This window comes from Sorex fumeus, unplaced genomic scaffold, assembly GCF_029834395.1.
Source record: "Sorex fumeus unplaced genomic scaffold, SorFum_2.1 ptg000078l, whole genome shotgun sequence".
NCBI classification, from domain to species: domain Eukaryota; kingdom Metazoa; phylum Chordata; class Mammalia; order Eulipotyphla; family Soricidae; genus Sorex; species Sorex fumeus.
The window spans coordinates 570,925-598,027 of NW_026606135.1; the positions used below are offsets into that span (position 1 = coordinate 570,925).

The window sequence follows — 27,103 nt, forward strand, 5'->3', positions numbered from 1 at the left end:
ACACTCTCTTCCTCTCTTACCACTACCCTGTTCCATTATTTGCTGTCACCCCAAAACTTTGGGGAGCCCTGTCCCTGGAACCGGAGCATCAGTTATCCCCCCCTAACCCTCCCCCTTGTCTGCTACATCCATTTCTGTTCCCGGGAAGAAGTCCTCAGAGGTTAGCCCGTTCCCCTGAGACTGTTTTCTAATCCACAGTGTTTAGTGCAGAGAGACTAGTGAAGTCCCACAGAGACACTGAAGAAGTTCATTAAAAATGTGCTGGTTGTTGGGGTCAGAGCAATAGTATGACAGGGAGCTTGAGTGTTTTCCCTGAAGGCACCATAGTCTTGGGCGACTCACCAAGAGCTGCAGGCCCAGTTGGACAAGAATAGTGGGAGAGGATCTGAGGCTTCCTGAGTACCAGTAGGGAGCCTCCCAGCCCAAACAAAAGAAAGAACTTCAGTCAGAGAGATAGCTCACAAGGCTGGAGGATATCTTATGCATGCAAGAGACAGGAGCTCCATTCAGGGCCTTTGTGGACCCCCAGCAACATCAGGTGCAACGCAGCACTGAGCCAAGAGTACCCTCTAAGTGACCTTACCTCCACCACCCCCGTGTGTGGTGGAGGGCCCTTGACACGGGGGTGGTGGAGGTATGGTCACTTTGTACATGAAAAGCACAGTGTTAACATATTTTTAATCATATTAACTACAATAAAATTTAAAAAATTGTCTTGGCACTAGGGGAGAAAAAAAGCTGAGAGAGATGAGAGATAGTACAATATCAGTTGAGCATTTGCCTTACTTACATGTGACTGACACTGGTCCCATCAGTAGTGTTCTCTGAGTGAAGAGCCAGAGTAAGCACCGAGTACTACTAGGTGTGGTCCAAGAACAAAACTAAACCCCCCAAAAACCTGCACAGCAAGTTTGCATAAGTAGCAAAGGCACAGCAACGTTAACAACTGCATCATCTCTACTACAATTTTTGTTTTGTTTGGGGGTCACAGTGGGTTTAATCTCAGGGTTGACACCTGGCTTTGCACTCAGGGATCACTCCCGGCGGGCTTTTGGGTGCCATGTATGGAGCTGGGGATGGAACCCAGCTGGGGCGCATGCAAGGCAAGCAAACTCCCTAATCATTGTATTGTAGCTTTGGCCCCTCAGCTACGATTTTTTTAAAAATTTTTATTAGTGAGACACCATGAGGTACAGTTGTAGACTTACAAATTTTATGTTTGGGTTTCAATTATACAATGATCAAGTACCCATCCCTCCACCAGTGCCCATTTCCCACCACCACGGATCCCAGTATCCCTCTCACCCCCCCCCATCCCCCCCATCCCACTCTACTTCTGTGGCAGGGCATTCCCTTTTGTTCTCTCTCTTATTGGGTGTTGTGGTTTGCAAAAGAGGCATTGAGTGGCAATCACGTTCATGTTCTATAGTCTACCTTTAGCATGCTTCTCCCATCCTGGGAAGATCCTCCCATCACCCTTTATTTGGTGCTCCCTTCTCTATCTGAGCTGCCTTTGCCCCTAGTGTGTGTGGCTGGCCTCCAAGCCATGGAGCAAAATTCCTGGTACTACACAATTATTTTTTTATGGTGGGTCTGGTGTCAAAATATTGAATGCAATCAAAGTAGAGAGAGAGTAATATGGAAATCAGCTGCCCCACAGGTAGGGGGAGGGTGTGGGATGGGGTATACTGGGGTTTTGGGGGGTAGAGAATGGGCACTGGTGAAGGGACGGGTGTTTCATCGTTGTATGACCAGGACTTAAACCCGAAAGCTTTATAACTGTTCTCATGGTGATTCAATAAATAAATTTATAAAAAGAAGAGAGAGAGAGAGAGAGAGAGAGAGAGAAACAGTCGGACTAGAGCATTCTGCAAGAAGCCCCAATTTTCCGCTCTCTGCTTCTACTATCCCGAAGGGAAGAAGACTCTTCACCCCGCTTTGGAGGTGGGGATGGCTCTCTCGGGTCTGCAGACCTGGAGACCTGGGTCCCCTGCGCACCTGACCTGGGTGAAGGGGGTGTGGCAGCCGAGCGGGTGCTGGGTCACGCCCCGCGCACCCCATCCCCTCGCGCTCCCCCGCCCCGCGGGGAGCTCGGCTCTTGGGCGCGCTAATTGGTCTCTGCAGGCGGCTGGCGGGAGCCCCGAGTCATCCGCTTAGAGCCCCGCGCCCCTCCCGCGCCGCCGCCGTCATCTCCGCACCCCTCGCGGTGCCGGGGGCCCGGCCGCCACTGCCGGCGGAGACATGGGGCGCGGCCCGCGGGGGACCCTGGCGCTGGCGCTGCTGCACCTCTGCCTGGGTGAGTGGTCCCGGGAGCCCCGCACGGGGGGCGAGGGCTGCGCTGGGCGCCGAGAGACCCCCGGGTCTGCATCATTGGCTTCCAGAGTGGGGCTCGGGAATGGGGGCGCACCCGGGGTCGCGCTCCAGAAGTCGGTGCTCCGGGGACCTGGTGACGGTGCTGGGGGTCGAGAGGGCAGTGGTGGGGCGGGGGTCTGGAGACTTGGGGGCAGGGGACGTGCCTCCGCCGCTCTCCTGTGACCTTGGCCCGGGCGCTGCCCCGCTCTGGGCGCGGACTCCGGGTCTGCCCATCCAGGGGCTTGAACTCGGGTGGCCCGCGCGGGGCGCGCCAGTTAGCGAAAGGGGGTGACGGAGATGGGAGTGCGGGGACCCTCGTCTGGCTCCCGGGCGAGGGAACTGAGGAGCCCAGGGTCTAGGATCGCACTCCGAGACCCGCGGGGGTGCCTCGGTGCTGCCCCAGCCGCGCGCCCTGGTGTTCAGCCCTTAACCTGCCCTGCGCTCCAGCCCAGGCCAACTTCGCGCCCCACTTCTTGGACAACGGGGTCGGCAGCACCAACGGAAACATGGCTCTGTTCAGCCTCCCGGAGGACACCCCTGTAGGTGAGCAGCCCTGGCACCCACCGAACCCCATTCCGTCTTTCCCCCGCCTCCTCGCCCCCAGAAGCTGCTGGTGCTCCCAGGGACACTGGACAGAGGGACTCCTTGGAGTCAGGCTAAGGGCGCTCCGTAGAGCGCCCTGTTTGCGCCTGGAATCCCCAGGGCAGTTGCTGGGAAGGAGGTCACGGCTGCTATGGAGACTCCCGACAGACCTGCTTAGGACCTAGAGACCAGGGAGGGCCCCGGGGAGCAAGCCGCAGAGAGCCGGAGGCTGACTTGACCACCCCACGGCAGGCTGCTCACCCACGGAGTGACCTTGAGTGCGCGCACACACACATACACACACACACACACACACACACACACACACACACACACACACACACACACCCCTTTCAGAGTCTCCAGGCCTTTAAACAGCTAAGATCACCCAGCTCCCTGGGTCAGGAAGCCAGAGCGAGTGCAGGAGGAGAGGTGGAGAGGTGAGAGTTCTCACTCTCCCTCTCCCTCACCCTGCTGGGGCTGAGGCCAGAGCAAACCGAAAAACAGTATAGAAGAACCCCCTGATATGCTCACCCCAGCTTAGGGGACTGTGTTGCAGAGGGGGGTCACCCCTCCTGCCTCACTGGCTCCTCTCTTTTCCCTAGATCCCCTCCACAAGACAGGAGTCACTAGCAGGGGTCCTGACCCCACCCCAAAGGGTAGCACAGGCCAGGGAGAGCTCCACCGGGATCTATTTCAGATTGGAATGGGCAAGTGGAGCGGGGGCAGGAGAGAATGCATTTGCCTTTTAGGCAACCCTTGGACTTCAAGCCCCTTGAGTGCATATGGCCCCTGAGCACCACCAGAGGTCACTCCTGAGCTCTGAGCACTGCCAGGTGGGCCCTGAGCCCCCAGCTCCTCCCAAAATGCAAGCTCCAAGTGCCTTTGGAGCCTGTTAGCTGTCTAGCATTGTGGAGTACCGGATCAAGCAAGGGGAAGCAGCAGTGGGGGAGGGGGGTGGGGGGAGCTGCCAGCAGCCAGTTGCCAGTTCCGTCCGAGCCTCTCTTCAGCCCTGGATTGAATGTTCTGGAAAAACCAAGACCCAGATTCTAGGTCTTCCCTTCGTCTCCCTTCCCAGGCTCTCATGTGTACACCTTGAACGGGACAGACCCTGAGGGCGACCCCCTCACCTACCACATCACCTTTGACCCCAGCTCTAGAAGTGTCTTTTCGGTGGACCCCAATTTGGGAAACGTCACTCTGGTGGAAGAGCTGGATCGAGAGGTAAGGGGTTCCCTAGGAGCGCTGCTTGCCGGGGCAGCAGGCTGGGGGCTGGGTTATCCCCGAGAGAGGTTTTGTACAGTTCTGGTCCTGCACAGACAGAAAGCTCAGATAGTGGATCAGGACAGGAAATGGGTTACAGAGCGGTTCTGAGTCTGGTAAAACTCACCACCGGCCCCTGGAGCCTGTGGGTGGCAGGGCATGTGCTGCCTTTCTCTTCGGAGTCTGACACCAGGCTGGTGGGCCAGATTCACACATAACCAGGCCTGACCTTGGCACTGCTGGTAACCCGAATGGAGGCACAGGCCAGCTAGAGAGAGGAAAGTGGGATGAGTCTCGGAGATTGCTGGAGGGACTCAGTGCTGGCCTGGCTGGTCTGCCTCTCCCTGGCACCCCTGGGGAGCTGGAGATCCCAATGCCACACCATGTCGTGGGCAAAATGACAGGCTGTGAGAAGCTGGGAGAGAGATAGGAAAAAGGAAAAAGGAAATTCCTTCCCCCTGAGTTCACCAGCACACCAAGTTAGCATCTCTCCTCATTCCCTGGTACTGGAGGGGGTCGTTTTTTTCATTGATTTTTAAGAAGTCCTGACATGGGAACCTGACACCACACTTGGAGAAGTAGCCTCAGGCCTTGCCAAGGCATATTCTCAGCACCCCTCACCCTGCCCTGCTCCAGGGCTCTCTGATGCACTCCAGGGAGCAGGGAAGGCTCACTGTGCCCGCTACCCACAGCCCAGGGGGCTCCAGACTCTTGGACACTCACTTAGTGCTTGTGCTTCACAGAGGGAGGATGAAATTGAAGCCATCATCAGCATTTCCGATGGCCTGAACCTGGTGAGTGCGTACTCCCCCCGGCCCGCTGTCTGGGCAGCGTGGAGCTCTTTCAGCTTCATGAGCTCCTTCTGCCCACTCACCTCCTTCAAGACCCAAGAGGAACTGTCCCCACCTGTCTGCCTGAAGGGCTGACGGGGCTTCAAGGGAGGGGACAAGAAATGGGGAAGGAGAGAGATGAAAAGAGATGGATAAGAGAAGGAGAGGACTGGAGAGGAGGAATGAGAGGGGCAGAGATGGATAGAGAGGAGAAGGGGAGGGAAGAAGAGAGACAGAGAGAGGAAGGGGAGGGAAGGAGAGGGATGGAGAGGGAAGGAGAGAAAAGCAGAGGAAAGGAGAGAAGAGGAGAGGGCAGTCAGTGGTACATTTCAGAGCATCTCCTGGAACCTGCTTCCCTACCTACTTCTTGACTCTGCCCAGTCACTCACTGAACATCTATGCACCTGACTCCTCCCTTTTCCAGCCTTGTCTGTACCTCCTGGCTTAGCTGCGGGGGCTCCCATGCCTCGAGGCCCCCCAGGACCATAGTCCACGTCAGGGGATGAGTCAGAATATGACTGTGGAGCTCAGACTTGGCACCGCCGGGCAGACAGTACTGAGAGAGGCTGCCACAACCCTTAGGATGAGGGCCAAGGTTCAGCCTGGCGCTCGGGGCCCCCACTGCGCACCATCTGCCTCGCCCACCATTTCTCCTGCCTACCATCTAGCAATAAATCTACAGACCGGCTGAACTCGCCATGTGCCTTCCTCCTCTTTGTCCTTGCACACGCTGTTCTTTCTTCCTGGAAGCCCTCTCTGCCTCCTTCCTCACCTCTCACTTGATGAACTGCTGCAGAGCTCACTTCTCCCCACTTTGTGAAGACCCTCTGTCCACCACAGGCTGGAATACTGCTTTTTCTCGGGGCTTCTGCACACAGCCTCCAGGATCGTGCACTCCTAGCCACCAGGGGATGCTTTTGCCTAAGCCACTGGAGTCCTGGGTGCCTGGAGAGCTGCAATGCGGCCCCCCCTCCCCTGGTTGCTGTAACTCATCTTATATATATACTTTTTTTTTTTTTTGCTTTTTGGGTCACACCCGGCGGTGCACAGGGGTTACTTCTGGCTCTGCACATTCAGGAATTACTCCTGGCTATGCTCAGGGGAACCTATGGGATTATGGGATGCTGGGAATCGAACCCAGGTCAGCTGTGTGCAAGGCAAACGCCCTTCCCACGGTGTTATCACTCCAGCCCCTGTAACTCATTTTATATACTGATCTTGACTAGCCCCCTCATCCTGCAAAATACCCAAGCATCAGACCCGTCTTCTGTGATCAGGATGAAACACATGGTGCTTGGCACCACGGAGTCCCTTAAAAAATACTTGTTGCATAAGGAAGGAAGGAGGGAGGGAAGGGAGAGAAGGAAGGAGAGATGGAGGGAGGGAGGGAGGGAGGGAGGGAGGGAGGGAGGGAGGGAGGGAGGGAGGAAGAAGGGACAAAGGACGAAGGGATGAAGAGATGAAGGAAGGAAGGAAGGAAGGAAGGAAGGGAGGGAGGGAGGGAGGGAGGGAGGGAGGGAGGGAGGAAGGGAGGATGGGAGGGAGGAGGGAGGATGGGAGGGAGAAGGAAGGAAGGAAGGAAGGAAGGAAAGAAGGAGGGAGGGAGGGCGGGAGGAAGGAAGGAAGGAAGGAAGGAAGGAAGGAAGGAAGGAAGGGAGGGAGGAAAGGAGGGAGGGAGGGAGGGAGGGAGGATGGGAGGGAGGAAGGGAGGATGGGAGGGAGGAGGGAGGATGGGAGGGAGGAGGAAGGAAGGAAGGAAGGAAGGAGGGAGGGAGGGAGGGAGGGAGGGAGGGAGGGAGGAAGGAAGGAAGGAAGGAAGGAAGGAAGGGAGGGAGAGAGAGGGAGGGAGGGAGGGAGGGAGGGAGGATGGGAGGGAGGAGGGAGGATGGGAGGGAGGAGGGAGGATGGGAGGAAGGAAGGAAGGAAGGAAGGAAAAAAGGAAGGAAAAAAGGAAGGAAGGAAAAAAGGAAGGAAGGAAAAAAGGAAGGAAGGTAGGAAGGAAGGGAGAGAGGGAGGGAGAGAGGGAGGGAGAGAGGGAGGGAGGGAGGGAGGGAGGGAGGGAGGGAGGGAGGACAAAGGAAGGGAGGGGACTGAGGAGAAGAGGGGAAGGACAATCAGAGATGGTCTGTAGATCTGGGACATCAGAGGACACTTTCTCTGAAGGTCTCCCTGCGTCTCTCTGCTTCTTCCCAGGTAGCAGAAAAAGTCGTCGTCCTGGTCACTGATGCCAATGACGAGGCGCCCAGGTTCATCCAGGAGCCTTATGTGGCTCAGGTTCCTGAGGTAAGCAGAGGGGTTCCAGGATAGGGCTGCCGCACCCATGTTGCCCTCTGAGGCTGCCCTGTGAAGTGGTCCAGGGAACTAGAGTGTCTAAGCACCCATCACCCCTTGTTGCACACTGGGTAGCCCTCTCTCTGCCCTCCTCACCATTCTCAGGAAGCACCATTTTCCTCCCAAATGGAGGTTCCTTTGATGTTCATTATTGCTACATGTTGATTCTGAGAATATAAAATATATAGAAAAGTAGAAGAAAGAAAGACCTTCAAAAACCATTGGGTGATATTCCTGCCCCGATTGTGAGCTTTACTCTGGGCATCAGGGAACTGTAGGAACCTCAGCTACAATTATGGGGTGAAATGGGTTGCTATCGTTTGAGGAAGGTTGAAGAAGGTAGATTTCTTTTTTTTTGAATTTTTTTATTTTATAAGGCAGTTCACAATATTTGATTACATTTAATATTCAAACACCAATCCCACCACTATTACACCTTCCCACCGCCATATTTGGGATGTTTCTATCCCAAACCCCAATCCCTGACCCAAAGCAGAACTGAAATAAAATATTTGTTGTTGGGCCAGGCTCGGCTTGCTTAGGGGATACTCTGGCTCTGTGCTCAGAAATTACTCCTGGTGGGACTCAGGGGACCATATGGGATGCTGGGGTCAAACCTAAGTCAGCCGTGTACAAGGCAAACACCCTACCCACTGTACTATCTCCCTAGCCCCCAAAGAGGTAGATTTCTAGGTGGGGTACTGAGTGATTGTTTTTCTGAAAAGGGGGCAGCCGGCCAAATAAGTTTAGGAACTTCTGCTTTAAGAGAGCGCTGCCTAGTTGCCTGAGCTGTCTTTTTTCTTGGGAGATTGAAAAGGCTCTCAAGACTTCCTGTCCTTGGCAGGTCAAACTCTGAACATAAAACTTCCCTTCCTCTTATGGGAGTTATTTCCTTAAGATACCGCCTGGTCTGACTCCACTGAGCCAAGGCCCTGCAAGCCTGTGATTATTCTGTAGGGGCCCTACTTCACTCTCTCCCACAGGATGAGGGTCATCTGCCCGACCCTCACCCTCACACACATGAGCTGTTCTTTTTTGCTTTTGTCTTTTTGTCTTTTGGGGTCACACCCTGCTATGCTCAAGGATTACTCCTGGCTCTGCACTCAGGACCCTGGAACTCGGGGATCACTTCTGGTGGACTTGGGGGACCACCTGGGATGCACTCAGGAATCACTCCTGTTGGTACTCGGGGATCATATGGGACACTGGGGATTGAACCAGGTTGGCCAAGTGCAAGGCAAATGTCCTCTCAGCTTTCCTATCACTGCGGCACCCATGAGCTGTTCTTGAATTTTTTTTCATGTTTGCTGTTTCAGTAGGAGGGAGAGATTTCATTCTAGCCCTGCGCAGTATGTGTTTGATTCTGGGTGACGCCCCACACATCCGTGTTCATTAACCTTGCCTCACTTGTGAATCATCGCGTCCTGCTCTCTATTTGGAGTCTGCTTTTCTCTCGGGCCCGCCTCCAGCTTCCTACGGTGGCAGCTGGCTGTCTGCTTTTCTCCTTCACAGGAGGATAGGGCGTCTCTTTCTTGAGGGGTCCCCTTATGCCTGCCACTCCTGCAGCCTTAGTGCTCCCTGGTTAGTCATCACGTTTCACCTCCTGTGGTGCTGTTCTTAATCCACAGAGGCAGTGCTCAGGGCTTATTCCTGACCCTGGAACTCGGGGATCACTTCTGGTGGACTTGGGGGACCACCTGGGATGCCAAGGATTGAACCCAAGCTGGCTAAATGCAAGACACGTACCCCATCCACTCTGGACCCCATATTTCACCTCTTTTTAGATCTTTCACCAAAACCCCACCTTCCCATGCTCCCGTACATCCTTCCCTGAGCTTTCTGACATTTCCCTGCTTAACTGTGCCCCCTCAGGACACACCTGCTGGGAGCAGTATCCTTACAGTGCAAGCAGTGGACAAGGACACAGGTTCTGGAGGGAGTGTCAACTACTTCCTACAGGTAAGGAAGGGCACACCACCTATTAGCAGGGACACCAGATGGTCCTGATCTCCATCACCATGGCCTCTAGCTCAGTGCCTCTGCTAAGTGTTGGGGATACCTGGGGGCCTTAGTCATCAATTGTGGGGCTGGATGGATAACGGGGTGCTGTGAGAGGGTCTTCAGCAGAAATTGCTTTCCCCTGCCAGGCCTAGTCCACTGGGATGCTGCATTCCATCTCCCCAGGTCCTGGGCCTTCAGCTTCCAGCCCCTGCCCCTTTTCCAGGATGGGCCCTGGCACTTGGTGCTCATATGGGATTGAGAAGAAAAACTACTCTGGGCCCCGTTTCTCAGGAAAAAGGGCAGAAGTACATTGCTCCTCGAAGGGAAAAACTGCCCACCCTGTCCATTAGCCTATCCTACCCCATAGTCTGTCCCATCCCATCCTTCCATTCATCCCACCCCATCAAAGGTGAGCATCCTGCCCACAACCCCCTCCTGGCTGCTCTGGAACCAGCTGCCCATCTCTGCCCCACAGCATTTCCGCTTCTCTCTTCATGGGCTCTCCCACCCTCACAGTTTCAAGGTGCTATAGCCCAGTGGCTGAAGAAGACATGTTTGAGCTGGAGATATGAGGAGTTAAGGAGTTTGCCTGGTCTCCAGCCGAACCTAGATGAAATCCCTGGGACCCTATATGATTTCTCAAGTACCACCAAGAAAGATCTCTGCACACAGAGCCAGGAGTAAGCCCTAAGCCTCACTTGCTGTGGCCGAAAAACCCAAAACCAAACCAACAACAACAAAATGTGCCCTAGAGAAACTTCCTGTCCTCCAGAGATACCAAAAAGACCCAAATTCTACATTGGGGAACACCCCCATTGTTTCCTAACTTTCCCCTGTCAACTTCCTCGTGCGTTGAATGGGAGAAACTAAAGTTCTTCCAAACTGGATTGTTGTCAGGATCAGTAGGAACAAAGATCCAGAACAGGCTGTGGCTCTCAGACACCCTCCTTTAGGATTAGACTCTCGGTTTTTTGGTTTGGTTTGGTTTGGTTTGGGTTTTTGTCTTTTATGGGTCACACCTGGTGATGCTCCCGAGTTACTCCTGGTTCCACACTCAGGAATTCCTCTGGAAGTGCTTGGGGAACCATATGGGATTGCAGGCAATCGAACCCAGGTCAACCATGTGCAAGGCAAATGCCCTACCCACTGTACTATCGCTCCCGCCCCCAAGACTCTCGTTCATCCTCAATTCATCTCACTTGCTCCCTCACCTCATGCCAAAGGCCACCTCGAACAGCCTGTGGCACTTATGGGTGGAATTTGAACATCCAGAATATTCTGCCTGTCACAAGGAATTGTGAACCCCGGCAGCCTGGCTTAGAACCCTCTGCTGACCAGCAGCCTTTTCTCCTGCCAGAATTTCCCAAGCAGAGCTGAGCCCTGTACAGGGCCCAGTGGTTTTCCCATTGAGCAGAGGAAAGAGTCAAGGCCCTACCACCCAAGAACTTTCTGATTTAAACTGAGAGTGGGAGAGTAAGCCCAGGGCTTTCAGAAGGGGGGACCCAGGTCCAAAAGAGTCTGAATGCCCTGAAATCTACACCTCCACCTGAGAGCAAAAGGACGGAGGCTGGATCCCCACACCCCTATCCCCACACTTTCAGCAAGTGGAACAGGCATTCCTGGAGCCAGCCTGGACCCATTTCCAGGCTCAACCTGCCTCTCACTCTCGCAGAACCCACACTCCACCAAATTCACCCTGGACCGCCACAGCGGGGTGCTGCGCCTCCAGCCCCGGAGCACCCTGGACTACGAGAAGGCCCGGGCCCACTTCGTCACTGTGGTTGCCAAGGTAACAGAAAGGAAGGATTTGGGGCAGCATCCTGTCCTTCCTGTGCTCTTCTCAGAGGATGCTCTCTTAAGCTAGAGCAGAGTGACCTTCCAGGAGGGCATGGGAGCAGCTTGGAGAGTTTGGGGTAGGGAGTAGGAATCACTGCTGGGTGGACCCCACCAGATGTATGCTCAGAGATGCTGGTTGGTTGCAGATGTGTCTCCCCAAACTCCCCACTCCAAGGTGAATGGGCCAGGTTCCTACCACCAACACTTCCTCTACCTGGCTTCCAGGCGCCTCCATCTCTGCTAGGCCTGTGTATGGCCTTTCAGGCTCTCTTTGGCCAGTTTTCCTCTCTGAGCCTCAGTTCCCTCATCTGTACTCTGCTATGGCTTTACTCAGCTAACTAAGTTTCTCATATCTCCAGGGAACATGATGTAGACCCTGGAACTCAGCACATGCTCCAAGGGGCTCTCCCCCATCTGCCTGGGGAGGCCCAGGGCTTACTTTTCCAAGAAGGCCCTGTTGTCACTTGTTGGCAGAAAACATCCCACCTTGGCCTCTACCAAAAGACCAGAGTACTCGAGTCTCACATTTGCACCTCGCCAGTATATGAGCTTGGTACAGGCTTACATGGTGCGTGCCTACTACATATCTGTCACTGATGAACACTGTCATGCATCCTCTCGTTTCACTATTGCCTCATGCCTTTGAAGGGAAAACTCTCTGCAGGTGGCATGGGAGCAAACAGAACTCAGACAGCAGCTGCACTGCTGCTCATCAATAACAGGAAGTTGGATTCTACCAGGGTCATTCTGACTCCCAGACCAGCCCTCTTCATTCTTCAATTCTCCCCCAGGATGGCGGAGGGAGGCTGCGAGGGGCTGATGTGGTGTTCTCCGCCACCACCACCATCACAATCAATGTGGAGGACGTGCAGGACATGGCCCCTGTCTTCGTGGGCACCCCTTACTATGGCTATGTGTATGAGGACACTCTTCCAGTGAGTAGACGTCCTTCTCAGCCCAGTGTCCCTCCAGATGCCTCCTCCCCTGTCCTTCTTGCTGCCCAGTGGCCCCTCCAATGAGATCGTTGGGATGGGCCCTTGGGTTGCCCCTTCTATATAAAGGCCGGCTTTGGACTTGCTCAGGTTCAAGCCACGTATAGCCTACTTTTGTCTCTGAACTGGAGAAGTATCTCTTGGATACAAGGATGCTAAGACCATGTCAGACATTCCGTCATTCATGCAGACTTAGCCACCCACTACCCAACTCACAGATGTCAGGCACGTTGAAAAGGCAGAGCAGAGAGGCTGGTTGTAGTTGATAGCTTGGTTGGGGTGAAGCCTTTGCTTTACCTCTGCAAGAGGTCTGGCATGGTGCCTCTCCAGCCCAGAGAACTTTGGAGTGCTCTGAGTCACCACAAGGTAGTCCTATGAGGGATGGGGACAGCCTTCCTGGGTTCTCTTCTCCTTTCTGAGTTCTGTGAGTATCGGGATGGCCTTCCCGAGCTCCCTTCTCTTTTCTGAGCATTTTCTGCACCTCGTAGCTGCTGAACCCCAGGCTGTCAGTGAAGCCTGGTACTGATACATGTAAGGTATTCTTCCCTCGATCTTTAAGCTCACCCAGACCCTATGCCCTCAATCTGTTCCACCCCAGTGCCTTATTCCTCTACCTAAAAGTTTCCATGAGCCTGATTTCCTTCACCTTCTCAGCTCAACCCAGACCCTGATTTCCATGGCGTCTCTTCTGAGACAGGAGTGTCTCCCCTCTGTTGCCAGGGCCCCCCTCTAGTGTGTGCCTTCCCTTGGGCACACTGTATATTTCTGTGTCCCCTCCTGGCCAGATTTGGTGGGATTCAATTGCATTCTCAATGATTCCCAACTTTATACAGCAATGAAAATAAGTAATGGGGACGCCCCTCCCCCCAACCCTTTTCCATGGGCTGTGTCCAAGTTAGAATATATAGCTAAGGACCTTTCCAGAAGTGGTCACCTGAGACATGAGCTCAGAACAAGGCAGAAAAATGCTGGGCATCCCATGTGAGGTGTTTTGGGTGGACTGTACCCCAGTTCTGTGATGGATATCAGGGTAGGAGATAGCCTTATCAGGGGAGGGGAGAGCCCACGTCTCACCCCTCAGCCTAAGGAAGCTACTCCTGTCCCCAAGGGCTCAGAAGTACTGACGGTGCTTGCTATTGATGGAGATCGGGGCAAACCCAACCGCGTTGCCTACAGCCTCGTGAATGGTGAGTCTGGGGCTTCTTTAGGACAGACCAGTGGCCAACCTGCAGTTCCATCTCCCCAGATGACCAGAGTGAGAGTCTCCAACCGCTCTGGCTTTATAGGACCAGAATTACAGGGGGTGTGTTGAGGAGAGGCTGGTCCCTGCAGAACAGGGCAAGTCTCCTCAGATACACTTCCTCGAGAGTATCTTGCCTGCATGGTAAAGCCTGGCAATTTCCCCGTGGTATATTCGATATACCAAACAAAGTAACAATTGTCACAATGGAGACGTTACTGGGCCCGCTTGAGCAAATCGATGAACAACAAGAGGACAGGGACAGTGACAGTGATCATTATAATTATAAAGAGAAACCCTAGGGGCGGGGGGAGTGGGGAGGGGTGAGTGTAATCCATAAATCTAGGTGTCCAGAACTATTCTCTATTCCACATGGGCATACAGTTGTTGATGGGAATGGATGTTAGTATTTCTTATATGCTTGAAATTGTATTTGTTTCTTACTTTTTTATGAGCTTTAGTCTAGAAATGGCTTTGAAATAAATAAAATGCAATGATGACACCATAAAATGCAATGATGACACCATATTGCATTTCCCTGTAGTATGTTGAATAGCCCAGCAAGCAGGGAGTTTGCCTTGCATGCAGTTGACCCAACCGACCCGGGTTCGATTGCTCCACCCCTCTCGGAGAGCTTGGCAAGCTACCAAGAGTATCTCGCCTACACGGCAAAGCCTGGCAAGCTACCCATGACGTATTCGATATACCAAACACAGTAACAGGTCTCATAATGGAGATGTCACTGGGCCCACTCGAGCAAATCAATGAACAATGGGAGGACGGTGACAGTGATAGTGATGGTACTTGCCATCTACTGTCACTGTCACTGTCTGTCACTGTCACTGTCTTCCCATTGTTCATCGATTTCCTTGAGTGGACCCAGTAACGTCTCCATTTTGAGACTTCTTGTTACTGTGTTTTGCATATTGAATACATCACGGGGAGCTTGCCAGGCTTTGTCATGCGGGCGAGATACTCTCGGTAGTTTGCCGGGCTCTCCAAGAGGGGTTGGCCATGTTGGCTGCATGCAAGGCAGCCCTACCCGCTGTGCTATCACTCCAGCCCATTACAATATCACTTGGTATCATAAACCAAAGATCACTTGTCATCTACATGGATGATAAATCTGAGACCCACACAAGCTAGATGGGTGTCCCAAGTCCCCACATCTGGCTTGGAACCTAAGTATTCTGGCTCTGATCCTGGTTTTATCACCAACATAGCTGGTGGAACATGCCATGTAGTCTTCTCTGCAGCTTAGTAGATGGTCCCTAAAGGATCAGGCTCCTTACTGGGGCCTGCATGTTCAGATATGTTAATGTCTGTGACTCTGCCTGGAACTTGCCCTGCATACACTACTCCCCTCCACTCGCTCCTGTGTGATGAATGTGCCCACCATCACACACAGGCACCTTTTTCCAAGCAAGGAGTTCCCACCTGCCTGTCTTCCCCACGTCATTATAAATCTTTACCCAGTTACAAGCACTCGTCCATCTTCTCTTCCTTTATCTATTTTCTCTCTTACTTCCCTAACTTCTCTTTTTATCTATATCCCTTTTCTTGTCTCCATGCATATGTATCAGTTTCATTTTCTTCCTTCTTCTCCTTTCACACACATATAAATTCATAGACACGCTATGCATAAGAGATACAAAGTATAATGGAACCTGGGAGCCAGACACAAATGTGTCGGAAGCCCAGATCTAATTTCTATGCTTATTCCTAGACAAGTTACTTAACTCCTCTGAGAGTCACTGAGAGTCAGTCTCCTCCTTGGCAAGACACAGGCACACAGTATTGCATACTATGATGTCTTCAAGGAGATACTGCTTGACTCTGTGCTACCCAGCCTGGTGCAACTGCTCCTCGCCCCTTGTGGCACTGTGCAGAATTGCAGGGTTCTTCTCTCTGGCAGGGAGTGAAGGAGCCTTTGAAATTAATAAGACATCTGGAGCCATCTCCGTCACGCAGAGTCCCGCCCAGCTCCCAAAGGAGGTGTATGAACTGTTTGTGCAGGTAATTTCCATCTCTCATGGATTTCACTGCCTTCCAACACTGGAAGGCTACAAGGGTGATATGATCCAGCTCCTTCCCCAGGGCATGTTTTTCTCTTCTATCCCTTGAGGCTCATAGCCTGGGGAGGGTACTAGATGTTACTCCTAGGAACGCTTACAAAAGGCAACTTCTGTAAAGGTGAGTGCAGATGCCAAAGGCCCTGGCAAGGGGAGATGTGAATTCACAAGCAGAGAATTATGACAAGGCAGGAGAACATATGATAGAAGTAGTAATGGCTCGAGTGTGGATGGGACCCAACAGGGAAAGACAAGTGAAGGGGAACATTGTTCAGGGTAGGGGTGCAGTGGGGGTGCTGCCGTCTAGGAGCACCCAGTGAGCTAAGGTTGGGGGTGATAGCACAGGATGTATTAGGGGAGCAAAGGCAAGTGAAGTGGGACTGGAGCCGAGAGGGAATACGGAGGAGAAACGATTGACTTTCAGCTAGGGCCAGAGAAGCAAAGTCTCCCAGTATGAAGTATTGAAGTCAGTGGGCCATAACAGATGGCCAGGGTTTATAGGTTCTTGTCTTCCTCTCCGAAAGGAATTTCAGGAGTAGATGAGCTGTGAAGTAAAACCAGATTTTATTTGGAGGTTTTTAGGAAGGGGAAGGAGGGAGAGAAAGTGAGAGAGAATAACGTGCTCAAGGGAGAATAGTGCTCTCAAAGGAGAAGACGGGCTTCTCCAAAGGTGGAGAAAGCGTTAGTACACAACTCAAGAAAGGAGATGCAGATGCCACATGTGTTTGGAGGCTACATGTGCTCATGGGGTCTGGCTGCATATGTGCACCCTTCCTTTGTTCAAGGTGGCTTTTATAGGGTTTCTCCAACTTCTCCCCACATGGGGATTTCTAGCTAGGTAAGAGTTCGTTGCTAGGGTGGTTTTCAAGGGGCGTTGCCTTGGTTTGGAGTTTCTCTGATAGAAGTGGGGGGTCGTTCGTGTGTCATAAATCTCCTTCAGATCCTTAATTGCAGTCTCTGTTCTGCTGAAGTTTGTGTCTCTGTGGGGTCCAGCCTCTTCAGGGTCGTCACTGGTGCCAGAAAGATCTTATCAGGCCTAGGCTTTAATTCTTTCAGCTTCAGTGTTATTGGATTTATTACTTCTCAGAAATTCCATTGCCATGGGCCCTCTCCTATCTACCTACCTGCCTCTGTATGGCTTTTCCCCTGGAGCAGGGCTCGCTTCACGCACAAGTGATCTATGCCATTAAACAGCAACTGTCTATGTTTAGAAACACTTCAGACTGGCCCAAATGCTCTGCTACTACCATCTGAAAAATTTTAAATAATATTTTGGAAGAAGAGGTGCCTATACTCACTTAAACCTGCAAATTTTGTAGAACTATAAAATTTCCTTCCTGAGAACTGTAAAGGACTTCTGAGTGCTGAGAGAATTAAAGTTACGGCAAAAAATAAATAAATAGGTAATTTTAAGGCACTAGTGCATTCTAGCAGTAATTTGACCAGTTGCTCTAATTAAATAATACTCTAATCTCTCAAATCCAGAGAGCTTGGAAAATAGTGGTTGCTAGGACTCACTTTGGTACTGAGAGATTAATATGTCTGGAACAAACTCAGGTGGCTTCATATTTTGAGCACTGGTTCATCCTAGCAGTTGAGAACCCTGATACCTACTCAGATTTGGAGGAAAGGAGTAGAGGAAGAGAGGCAGAGCCTTTAACCAAGGTGATGGAAGAAGAAGGAACACGGGGATGAGGAAAGGTGGAATGGCAGCAATGAAGACACTACAAAGTATGAGCGAGACAGAGTTCATGGGGTGTGGCTATACAGGAGGGAATATGGAGAGGGAGAGGAGGAGAGGAACGGATGAAGCTGGGTTGCACTTTGCCTTTGGGAACTGAGGGAGGCAAATTAAGCAGCATGAACATGATGAATCTTGGTGCCTCAAGGACATTCAAATGGAAACATCTGAACTTGGGTATCACAGGTTTGGGATTTAGAACAGTGTCCACATACATGTGGGTTTGATAGGATGAATGGGAACGAGATTGCCTGGAGAATGTTTGTGGAGAGAGGGAGACTATTTCCTGGTCAAGAGCACAGCGAGGGAAGCATCTGTGAGGAAGAGGCAAGGAGCAGGTGGAGGAGAGGTCAGCAGAGACTTGAGTCACAATAGTGAGGAAATAAAGCACTTGAGAAGGGAAAGACTGCCGGTTCTGCATATAGCACGGAAGTCAGTGGGAAGGCTTCTGTCTGTGTAATGGACTGAACATTGAGCAGGAAATCAAACATGGCAAGAAGTATGCTCTCCTAGGAGGGGAGAACTAGGGCAGCACCTAGGGTGCGACAGAGTCAGGTGACAGGGAGAGTGATTTTAAGTTACCCAAGACCAAAGCATGCCTACTGAACAAGGAATTCCTTCAGGGGACTCATGATATTTGTCACGTGGTTCATGTGGGACTTATGTGTGCCCTGGGTTTGGGGCAGGTATTACTTATCTATTGCTGCAGCTCCATATCTCCCCTCCCTGCAGCCTCCCCCATGATAGAATGGACACGAGGTCAGAACATGGTGGACCTGGGGTTGGAACACATGTCTGACTGCAAGGAGGGGAGAAGTGAAAAGAGCACTGCCTAAGGGGTCAGACAGCCTGGAGTTCCTCCTATTTCAGCTCGGCAGCTGACTGACTGTGTGATCATCTCACTGCTCTCTGTGCTTCTGTAAAGTGGGCTTGCTCTCAGCAGAAGAAATTTAGTATTTTATGGATTTAGTAACAGTACCACAAACTTTGAGTCTCAAAATTTCACATTACTTATAGTTCACAGTTTCTGTGGGCAGGGATCTAGGTTCAGCTTAGCTGAATCCTATAAGGTCTCTCACTTCACTGGAGTCAAATTATTAGCCATTTTTCAATCGAAGACTTGACTAGGAAAGGAGTAGCTTCCAAGTTGCGTGGTGATTGACAGGATTAGTTCCTCTGGGCTTTGAGCTGCAGGTTGTCACAAGCTCCTTGAAGTCTGAACACGTTGGACAAAGCTGCTTTCATCAAAGCCAATAGGTGAGACACTAGCCACGGTCTGTAGTCATCTAATCTAATTATTGCCTTCGACACAGCTCCTCAGGTATAAGCATGTTGCTAGGCCAAGCCACACTAAGGTGAGGTGATGATACAAAGGCACGAATAGCAGGAGGTGGGGATTACTGAGGCTATCTTGCTGTCAGAATGCCACACCGCTATAGTCATCCTTCCACTCCAGGTAACTGAGGTCAGCGCTGCAGGGATCCCAGCTGCCCAGGCCATGGCCCCTGTCACCATCAGGATCGTGGACCTGAACAACCATCCACCTACATTCTATGGCGAGAATGGACCCCAGAACAGATTTGAGCTGTCCATGTACGAGCACCCACCCCAGGGAGAGATCCTGCGGGGGCTCAAGATCACTGTCAATGACTCAGATCAGGTATGTGGTGCAGCCTTGCACCTGCTCCGCCATTTCCAAGGTGCCAGAGATCAGTCTGCCCCAGCTAGCACTGCATATGTCTCAAGGGCCCGGCTATTGGGACATAAATGAACAAGGGTGTAATCCGGAAGAAGAGGTGGGAGAGTGCCTTAAATTTGTGGCCGTAGTTTGCTTTAAGACAGTCATAATGCACTAAAAAGTAAAATTCAGTCAAACAGAAGCACTGTTAGCTTGTTTTGTTTGTTTGTTTCTTTGTGTTGGGCCACAACTGGTTATGCTCAGAGGTCACTCCTGTTGATGCTTGGGGGGACCCTTCAGAGCTGGGGTGTGACCAAGCACTGGGAGGATTTCTGCATGCAAAGCATGTGCTCCAGCCCTTTGAGTTATCTTGGCACCTCAATAAAAGTGATTTATATCTGGCCTTGGGAAAGCTTCTGAGTGTATGTTCTGTCACCCACGTCTGGTGCAGGCCTAGATCTTGTGTGTTTGTTACCTGACTTAGTCCTTACAGTCCATAAAACCCTTCTGCTCTCTGATTTTCTTACCTACAGAAAAAAAAGTAATAATCCTTCCTAGGGTAGGAGCATATGAAGGCTGCTTCATTAGCATGAATATACAATGAATTTCTCTTCTCATTTATTTTCCCTGCTTCCTATCTCTGAACTCAATTGCCCAGGGAGCTAATGCCAAATTCAACTTACGGCTGGTGGGCCCTGGGGGCATCTTCCGAGTGGTCCCGCAGACAGTCCTAAATGAAGCCCAAGTCACAATCATCGTGGAGAACTCAGCTGCCATTGACTTTGAAAAGTCTAAGGTGTTAACCTTCAAGGTAAGGCGATGCCTCACACTGTCCTGGATGAGGGGATGCTCAGAACTCACAGCAGCACCTGGGTTCATTCATGCAGGCACCTTATCACTGCTGGCCCACTCTAAGTTTTTTTTGCCTCACCTGTGGACTTGGGGAGCTTTGGAGAAGGGAGAGGAAGAGTGATACAAGGGGCTACTGCTTACAGGAGGTTCAAAAGGAAGTTCCTGATATAATGTGCTGTGGCACCAAATTGAGAGAGAGAGAGAGAAGCCATGCGATGGTCTAGAGAGAGGCTTTTTGCACAGCAATGGTGTCTGTCATCTCATAGAACTTCACCAGAAGGGGCCTGAGTGATAGTACAGAGAGTAGGGCATTTGCCTTACACGTGGCGGACCCGGATTCGATCCACAGCATCCTGTATGGTCCCCCGAGCATGGCCAGGAGTAATTCCTGAATATCCCTGGGTGAGACCCCAAGAACCAAAAAAAAAAGAACCCTTCACCAGAAGGTGAAAAAACTTCTTATTCTATTTAAAATGATAAACTTATAAATAATAAATATTATACAGCATAAATATTAGTCAGAAACATTTGTTTCTCTAATTATATACACATGCATAGCTGCGGGCAGCATCATGCTTAGAAAAGAAAGTACTAAAAAATTCTATGAATTCCATGAATTGATATTTGTTATCATCAATATTACAGTGCTATTCTTGGAATACTATTCTTGAAATGACAATATTCTTGGATAAAGAAAGGAAATAAGAAGTACAAACATTTGAAAGAGTTTTGATCATTATTTGTAGGTGATGATTTCCTAGAATAGCAATAGATATTATTGAAAATCCCTCAGAAACACAGAAGCATGGCTAACATGATTGATCACCATATCACTCTATCACCATCATCCCACTGTTCATCAATTTACTCGAGCAGGCACCAGTAATGTCTCTATTCGTCCCAGTCCTGAGATTTTAGCAGCATCTCCTTACTCGTCTTTCCCAACAATTGGAGGCTCTTTTAGGGTCAGAGCAATGAGACCTGTTATAGTTACTGGTTTTGGCATATCAAATATGCCACGGGGAGCTTGCCAGGCTCTGCCTGAGCGGGCAGGATACTCTCGGTAGCTTGACGGACTCTCTGAGAGGCTTACATATATATATCACAATCACAAATCACAAATCATCCTGTTATTCGTCGATTGCCTCGAGCAGGCCCCAGTAACGTCTCCTTCATCCTAGCCCTGAGATTATATTCAAGGCTCTTTAGGAGAATGAGACCCATCATTGTTACGGGTATTTGGCATATTGGATACGCCACGGGGAGTTTGCCAGACGCAGGCTACATTCGGTAACCTGCCAGTTTGTCCAAAGTAGGAATGAGATAATAAGATGTCATAATAAGATGTCTGCACTGTTCTCTTCTGGGAGCTGGTTTTTATAGTCTCTGAGTCTTGGCCGTTGATGGGATTACATGGTGCCAGGGGGCCAGTTGGTGGGTGTGACCCCCGCCTACTAAAATTTGGAGGATCTGGGTTGAGGATGCTTGGCCCAAATCCGAGTAGGCTTGGAGATCTCGGCCCCGGAACCCGCGTGACTTTGTCCCTCTGCCAGTACCTTCATGTGTGCGGACACATATATACACATATATATACATATATACACATATATACACATATATTATATATAATTTGTTGCATACTTTTTGAACCCCATCAAGTATGGTGTGGCAATTATGGAAAATGGGTAGGCAGTGTCTTGTGATGTGTCACGCAGCCGTTGATCATGTGATCAACATGATTGATCACAAAGTTAAAACACAAAATCCCATGGTCTTCCTATTGAAAAAGTAGTAATGAGAAAATACAATCAAAAGATTCCTTTCTAATCAAATTCCTGGAAAAAAAAAGATTATTTTCTACAGTAATAACTAAATTATACTATTTCTAGGAATATCCATAACAATAATTATACAGCATCTAAATAACTAAAAAATGCAAAAATGTAATGAGGTCCATAAAGAGAACAAGAAACACAAAGGCATATCTTGTTAAAAACTGCAAATTTCCATTCAATTAGTAAAGATTTCAGGGTCACCTTACTTCAATCTTATCTATAATTTCCTTGGGAAAGGTGGTTAAGGGAACTGTCACAATTAAACCAGTTTCTATCTGAAGAAATAAACCTATGAATATATAAGGGAAATTCAATGGAAGAAAGGATTATGAGGAGAAACTTATTCCAACAAAAGTTGAATTTTATTATGAAGCAAAATAATGTTTTAATTGAAACTATAAAGAAACATGCAAATTAGCAGAATAAAAAATGGTCCCAGATTCAAATCGGAACCCGAGCAGGCATTGCAGTCAGTGGGGAGAGTGTATGCCCCTCGTAGGGGTCATGGAATAGAATAGCTAGTCAGCTGCTGAACATAAGAAGCAAAGAGAAGTCAGTTGGCTTCAACAGTCCTGATTTCGACGTGAGGAGGCTTTGAGTGATGTTTCCACTCTTCTCCCCTCCTTTCCTAGCTCCTAGCCATTGAAGTGAATACCCCAGAAAAGTTCAGCTCCACAGCAGATGTCTTGATCCAGCTCCTGGACACCAATGATAATGTCCCCAAGTTCACTTCCCAGTACTACATTGCCAGGATCCCTGAGAACACCCCGGGGGGCTCCAATGTGATGGCTGTCACAGTGAGTTGGGAACTGGCTCATGGGCTGGGAGTGGGGGTTGGGAGGTCCACTGAAGGGTTCCTGATGAGTCAGATCAATCTGGGTTCTAGTTTGAATCTCAAAGCTCACCTTTGTTATCCTTGTCTAGTATCTGGACCAGCAACTTGCCCTGGAGAATCTCAGTTTCTTCTTCTGTACACTGGGGATGCTGAGTCTCCCAGAGCTCAAAGGAGGACATAAATGTCAGTCCCAAATCTAGGACAAAACTCATCTTTTTTCCTTCCTCGTTTACAGAGGAGGAATAGATATTTTTATTTTCATGTGTAAATCTTTTGGTTCCTCCAACACTGGGGCCTTTCTGGGCAGAAAACGAGGGCTCTAGCATAGCCTCCAGTTTCTCCCCCGTTAAGCAAACATGCTTAAGTTGCAACAGAAACCAACCTTCAGACTCCATTCACAGCTGCAGACGTGCCTTGTCAATGGGGCAAGTGCCATTGGGAGCTTTCTCTCTTCCAGGCTGTGGATCCGGACACAGGTCCTTGGGGCGAAGTCAGATACTCTATCTATGGATCCGGGGCAGATCTGTGAGTAGATCCATCGTATCAGAACAGGGACTTGGCTGAGGACAGGCTGAGGGGGTGTGTCACACTTGGAAAAGAAAGGACATGAGTTGGGGAGTATGGGGACAAGGAGCAGAGGAAAGCAAGACTGAGCCTCAGGTAGAGAAATAGAGACATCTGGTAAGAGAAGAGTCACCAGCATCGTGGCTGGAGTTGTGGCCACTGGCCTCAGGAATCAGCAGGTGTGTTGGACTAGGAAGGAGGCAGGCCCATAGGAGGAGAGGGTTGGTCCATGACTTTGCTCAAGTTTGAAAATAATAGATGGGTGAGGGGTTGGCTGAACTTGTCTTCTTCCATCAGGCCAGATGGGAAGGGAAATGAACTTATGGGAGAGGCTGCAGGAGACAATACTGCTTCTCTCTAGATGCCTCTCATGACTGCAGGTGTGTGTGTGTGTGTGTGTGTGTGTGTGTGTGTGTGTGTGTGTGTACACATATATACATGTATGCTCCTGTGCATACACACACGCCTATGCCCTTTCTGCCTGGCAGCTTCCTAATCCAGCCAACCACTGGGATCATTTATACTCAGCCCTGGGCCAATCTGGATGCTGAGGTCACGGCCAGGTACAATTTCTATGTGAAGGCAGAGGATATGGAGGGCAAATCCAGCCTGGCCGAGGTGTTTGTCACTCTGCTGGATGTCAATGACCACTACCCTCAGTTTGGAAAGAGCATCCAAGAGAAGACAATGGTGCTGGGAACCCCAGTGAAAATTGAGGTGGGCTTCACAGGCTTTCTGAGTTCCCCAAAAAGCCTGATTTCAGCAGTTGCATGATTTCTGTTGCCCAGTTATTTTATTTTATGATGTACAAAATCCTCATATAGGCAAGGATAGTTATCTCCTTTTACCCCTCAACCTCAGAAATAATCTCTGAGCCAGGGATTTATTACATACAAAATTAAAAGGTAAGATTCAGCCAGATCATGCTACTCTGTGCTTTCAAAGCAGTGTCTTTCCTACTGTACTCCAGACCCAGTGCAGAAAAGCAGAAACTTTGACATCTTGACTAGAATCCCAATGCCTCTTTATTGTTTATCCTTAGGCAAGTTACCAGGCATCTGAGCTTCAGTTCTGTTTTGTTCTTTTTTGTTTGTTTTAACAATACTTAAACATATTCTGAAAATGGATTAGAGTAATTGGATTAGAATGGATTAGAATAACATACACAGGACCTGGCATAATCCCCAATTCCTGTGTAGCACACATTCAGTTCCTCTCCTTATTTGGGTTCAGTCTAAATAAAATCATGATTGGGGCTAGAGAGATAGTACCACAGGTAGAGCATTTGCCTTCCATGAAGTCAGCCCAAGTTCGATCTCCAGCACCCCATATGGTCATCTTAAACCCCCAGAAGTAATTCCTGAATTCAGATCAGGAATAAACCCTAATCATAACCCCTGTATGGTCCAAAAACCCAACTCCATTTCCCCCAAAAATGATGATTATTTTCCATTAATCCAGCCAGCCTCATGTGACCTTTTGATTTAGCCAGGGAGAACACAAGTATCATCCTGGAAACCTGATTCCATATCTCTCTCCCAGGCCACAGACCAGGACGCTGAGGAACCCAACAACTTAGTGGATTATTCTATCACACATGCAGAGCCGGCCAATGTATTTGACATTGATGCCCGCACAGGGGAGATTCGGCTCAAGAACTCTATCCGCTCCCTGGACGCCCTGCACAACATCACTCCCCACGGGGACCGTACATGGTCCCTGGAAGTGCAGGCCAAGGACCGTGGCTCCCCATCCTTCAGCACCACGGCCTTACTCAAGATTGACATCATAGACACGGAGGTGGGTATAAAGGCCAGCTCAGGCCTTGCTGCTGCAGCATGGTCAAGGGAGGGACCCGCCTTTCCAGTCTCTTTCCAAAAGGCATTGATGCTCTTAAAGGCTGCTGGAGCTATTCAACATACAGTGAAATCACTGAAATTCTAGTCTTAACATCTATGGAGGTTGTGCCTTGGTATCCCTTGCCTTCTATCCTGTAAAAAGGGCAGGGTGATGGCCGCTTCACCTGGGTGTTGGCAGGCGGAAGTACAATCGTGACGTGTAGCTCTCAGCTCAGGGTTCTGGCACAAAGTCATCCCTTTGCGGCTTCCTGCTTTATTAGGGCAGTGCCCCCCATGATCAGATGTAAGTGATGCCTTACTCTCTCAAGAGCAGTGTCCAGCTCATGCAAGAGTTTCTCAATCCCAAGGAGGTTGTTTGCTGGAGGGTCAGAAATGCAGCCCAGTGGCAGAGCACCTACTTTGTGTGTCTCAAACCCTGATGTTCCATCTCTACCACTTCGGGGGAAAGATGAGGGGAAGGTTTATTGCATCACACTCTCCCTCTGTGTATTTTTTTCTGGGTTGAAGCCCCGGGTGCTCATGAGAGTCTCATGTCACACCAGAAAACTTAAAAATCATGAGACTCGAGGGAGCTCCATCAGGTGCCTCTTCCTTCCAGACACTGTCTCCGGACCCCATGGCTGCCTTCCTGATGCAGACCAAAGACAACCCCATGAAGGCCGTGGGCGTATTGGCAGGCGTCATGGCCACCATCGTGGCCATAACCGTCCTCATCTCCACCGCCACCTTCTGGCGCAACAAGAAGTCCAACAAGGTCCAGCCGGTGAGGCGAGTGCTCCGCAAGCGGCCCCGGCCTGCTCCCCGCACGGTCCGCATCGAGTGGCTCAAGTTCCGAAGGACCAAGGCGGCGGCCAAGTTTGTGCTCAAAGAGGATCCTCCCAATGAGAACTGCAACAACAACAGCCTTGGAAGCGTGCTGCCCCCCAGAGCCCCTCCACTCCCGCCACCGCCCAGCGCGGCGCCCAACCTAGGCCTGCCCCCCTGGACGGTGCCTACGGTCTCTGGCTCCCTCACTCCTCAGCAGCCCCTGCATTCACCCAGGCCCACATCCTTTGGAAGCCCTGTGCATTCAGCTCTGGTGTCTGAGCTCAGGCAAAAGTTTGAGCAGAGATCAGACAACAAGGCCTACTTCTAGAGTGTGTGTGGTGTCCCCTCTTCTCCTACCCCAACTGCCCTGCTACTTGGACCCCGCTCTCCTCCCCTTTGCTCCTCAAGGTCTTCCCTGTTTTGTACACCATGGCATAACCCTCTCTCCTTTCCCCATATTTAGGGCTCTGGAAAGCACCTGGTCAAGAGATCTCTCTGGCTATGAGTGCAGTTGACCAATGCTTCTCCATCACCCAGGTCCCTGACACAGCTAAGATGTGCTCTGTTCTGCAGAGGCTAGGGATCAGGAAGGAGCCAGCTCTCAATGTCTTTTTACCAACTCCAGACCTCACAGTCCTTTGGTTCTTCCTGGGGCCTCAGCACCACTGGTTAAGTAGTAGAACCCTGGACCAATGGGACAAGAACACTAGACCCTGGATCCTGAAGCCTCTGGATAAAAGCAGGAGTTAGAAAAGGAAGTTGAGAGTTGGTTGAGGCTAAGGCTAAGGCTGAAGATGTTCAACCTTAGCATATGTATCAGGGAGGTCAAGGAGTCCCTGAAAACTCTCTCTGAGAGCAGTACTGTGCCTGATGGCCATGAGGAAGAAGGAGGAGAAGACAGGCTCTGGGAAGAGACTCTGGGCTTATGCAAAACCCAAGTGGGACCAGGAACCTTGAGGGTAAGATGTTCCCAAAGACATGAGGACAGGTAATGCCTTTGGCCAGAGCTGTTTTTGGCCAGAAATGTCCAACCTGCAGTTCTATATGTACTGGAAGTGCTAAGACCCTCTTTTCAGATGGTGCTGGAGCCATACTGGGGAATTTGCTTTGCAAATTCACAGTCAACCTGAGCCCACAGGGAGTAACTTCTGAATGCAGAGCCAAGAGTAACCCCTGAACACTGAGGGTATGACCCAAAGACCAATTTTTTAAAAGCCCTTCTTGGTAGAGCTCCCCACCATGAAGCTTGTGAGGGTCAAGGACTCTAATGAGCATCAACTCGGGAGACACCCCTTTCATTCAGTTCTTCTGCTCACGGGGACTAAGAGTGGGAAGCTATCAGCTTCCTTATCTAGAAAAGAAAATAATGGGGCTGAAGTTATAGCACAGTGGGGAGGGCATTTGCTTTGCACGTGGCCAACCCAGGTTTGATT

General features: G+C 50.5%; 1 protein-coding gene across 1 annotated transcript; it reads left to right on the forward strand.

The window, feature by feature from the left end:
* Window positions 1-2,105: 2,105 nt before the first annotated feature.
* On the forward strand, window positions 2,106-26,002 carry CDHR1 (cadherin related family member 1). The gene is made up of 17 exons (XM_056130496.1): window positions 2,106-2,296; window positions 2,800-2,895; window positions 4,013-4,158; window positions 4,941-4,991; window positions 7,221-7,310; window positions 9,231-9,317; window positions 11,032-11,148; window positions 11,987-12,130; window positions 13,296-13,374; window positions 15,343-15,443; window positions 18,697-18,900; window positions 19,577-19,729; window positions 22,238-22,402; window positions 22,898-22,965; window positions 23,493-23,721; window positions 24,547-24,804; window positions 25,462-26,002. Exons 1-17 carry the CDS (start codon window positions 2,242-2,244, stop codon window positions 25,996-25,998), a joined length of 2,580 nt encoding a protein of 859 aa, XP_055986471.1. The 5' UTR covers window positions 2,106-2,241; the 3' UTR covers window positions 25,999-26,002.
* The last annotated feature ends 1,101 nt before the right edge of the window (window positions 26,003-27,103 follow it).

Excerpts from the sequence above, each read along its gene's own strand:
- CDHR1 (XM_056130496.1), top strand. The coding sequence starts at position 2,242 with ATGGGGCGCGGCCCGCGGGGGACCCTGGCGCTGGCGCTGCTGCACCTC. Across the intron at positions 11,149-11,986 it reads TCGTCACTGTGGTTGCCAAG|GATGGCGGAGGGAGGCTGCG; the intron begins GTAACAGAAAGG and ends ATTCTCCCCCAG. Across the intron at positions 18,901-19,576 it reads CTGTCAATGACTCAGATCAG|GGAGCTAATGCCAAATTCAA; the intron begins GTATGTGGTGCA and ends TCAATTGCCCAG.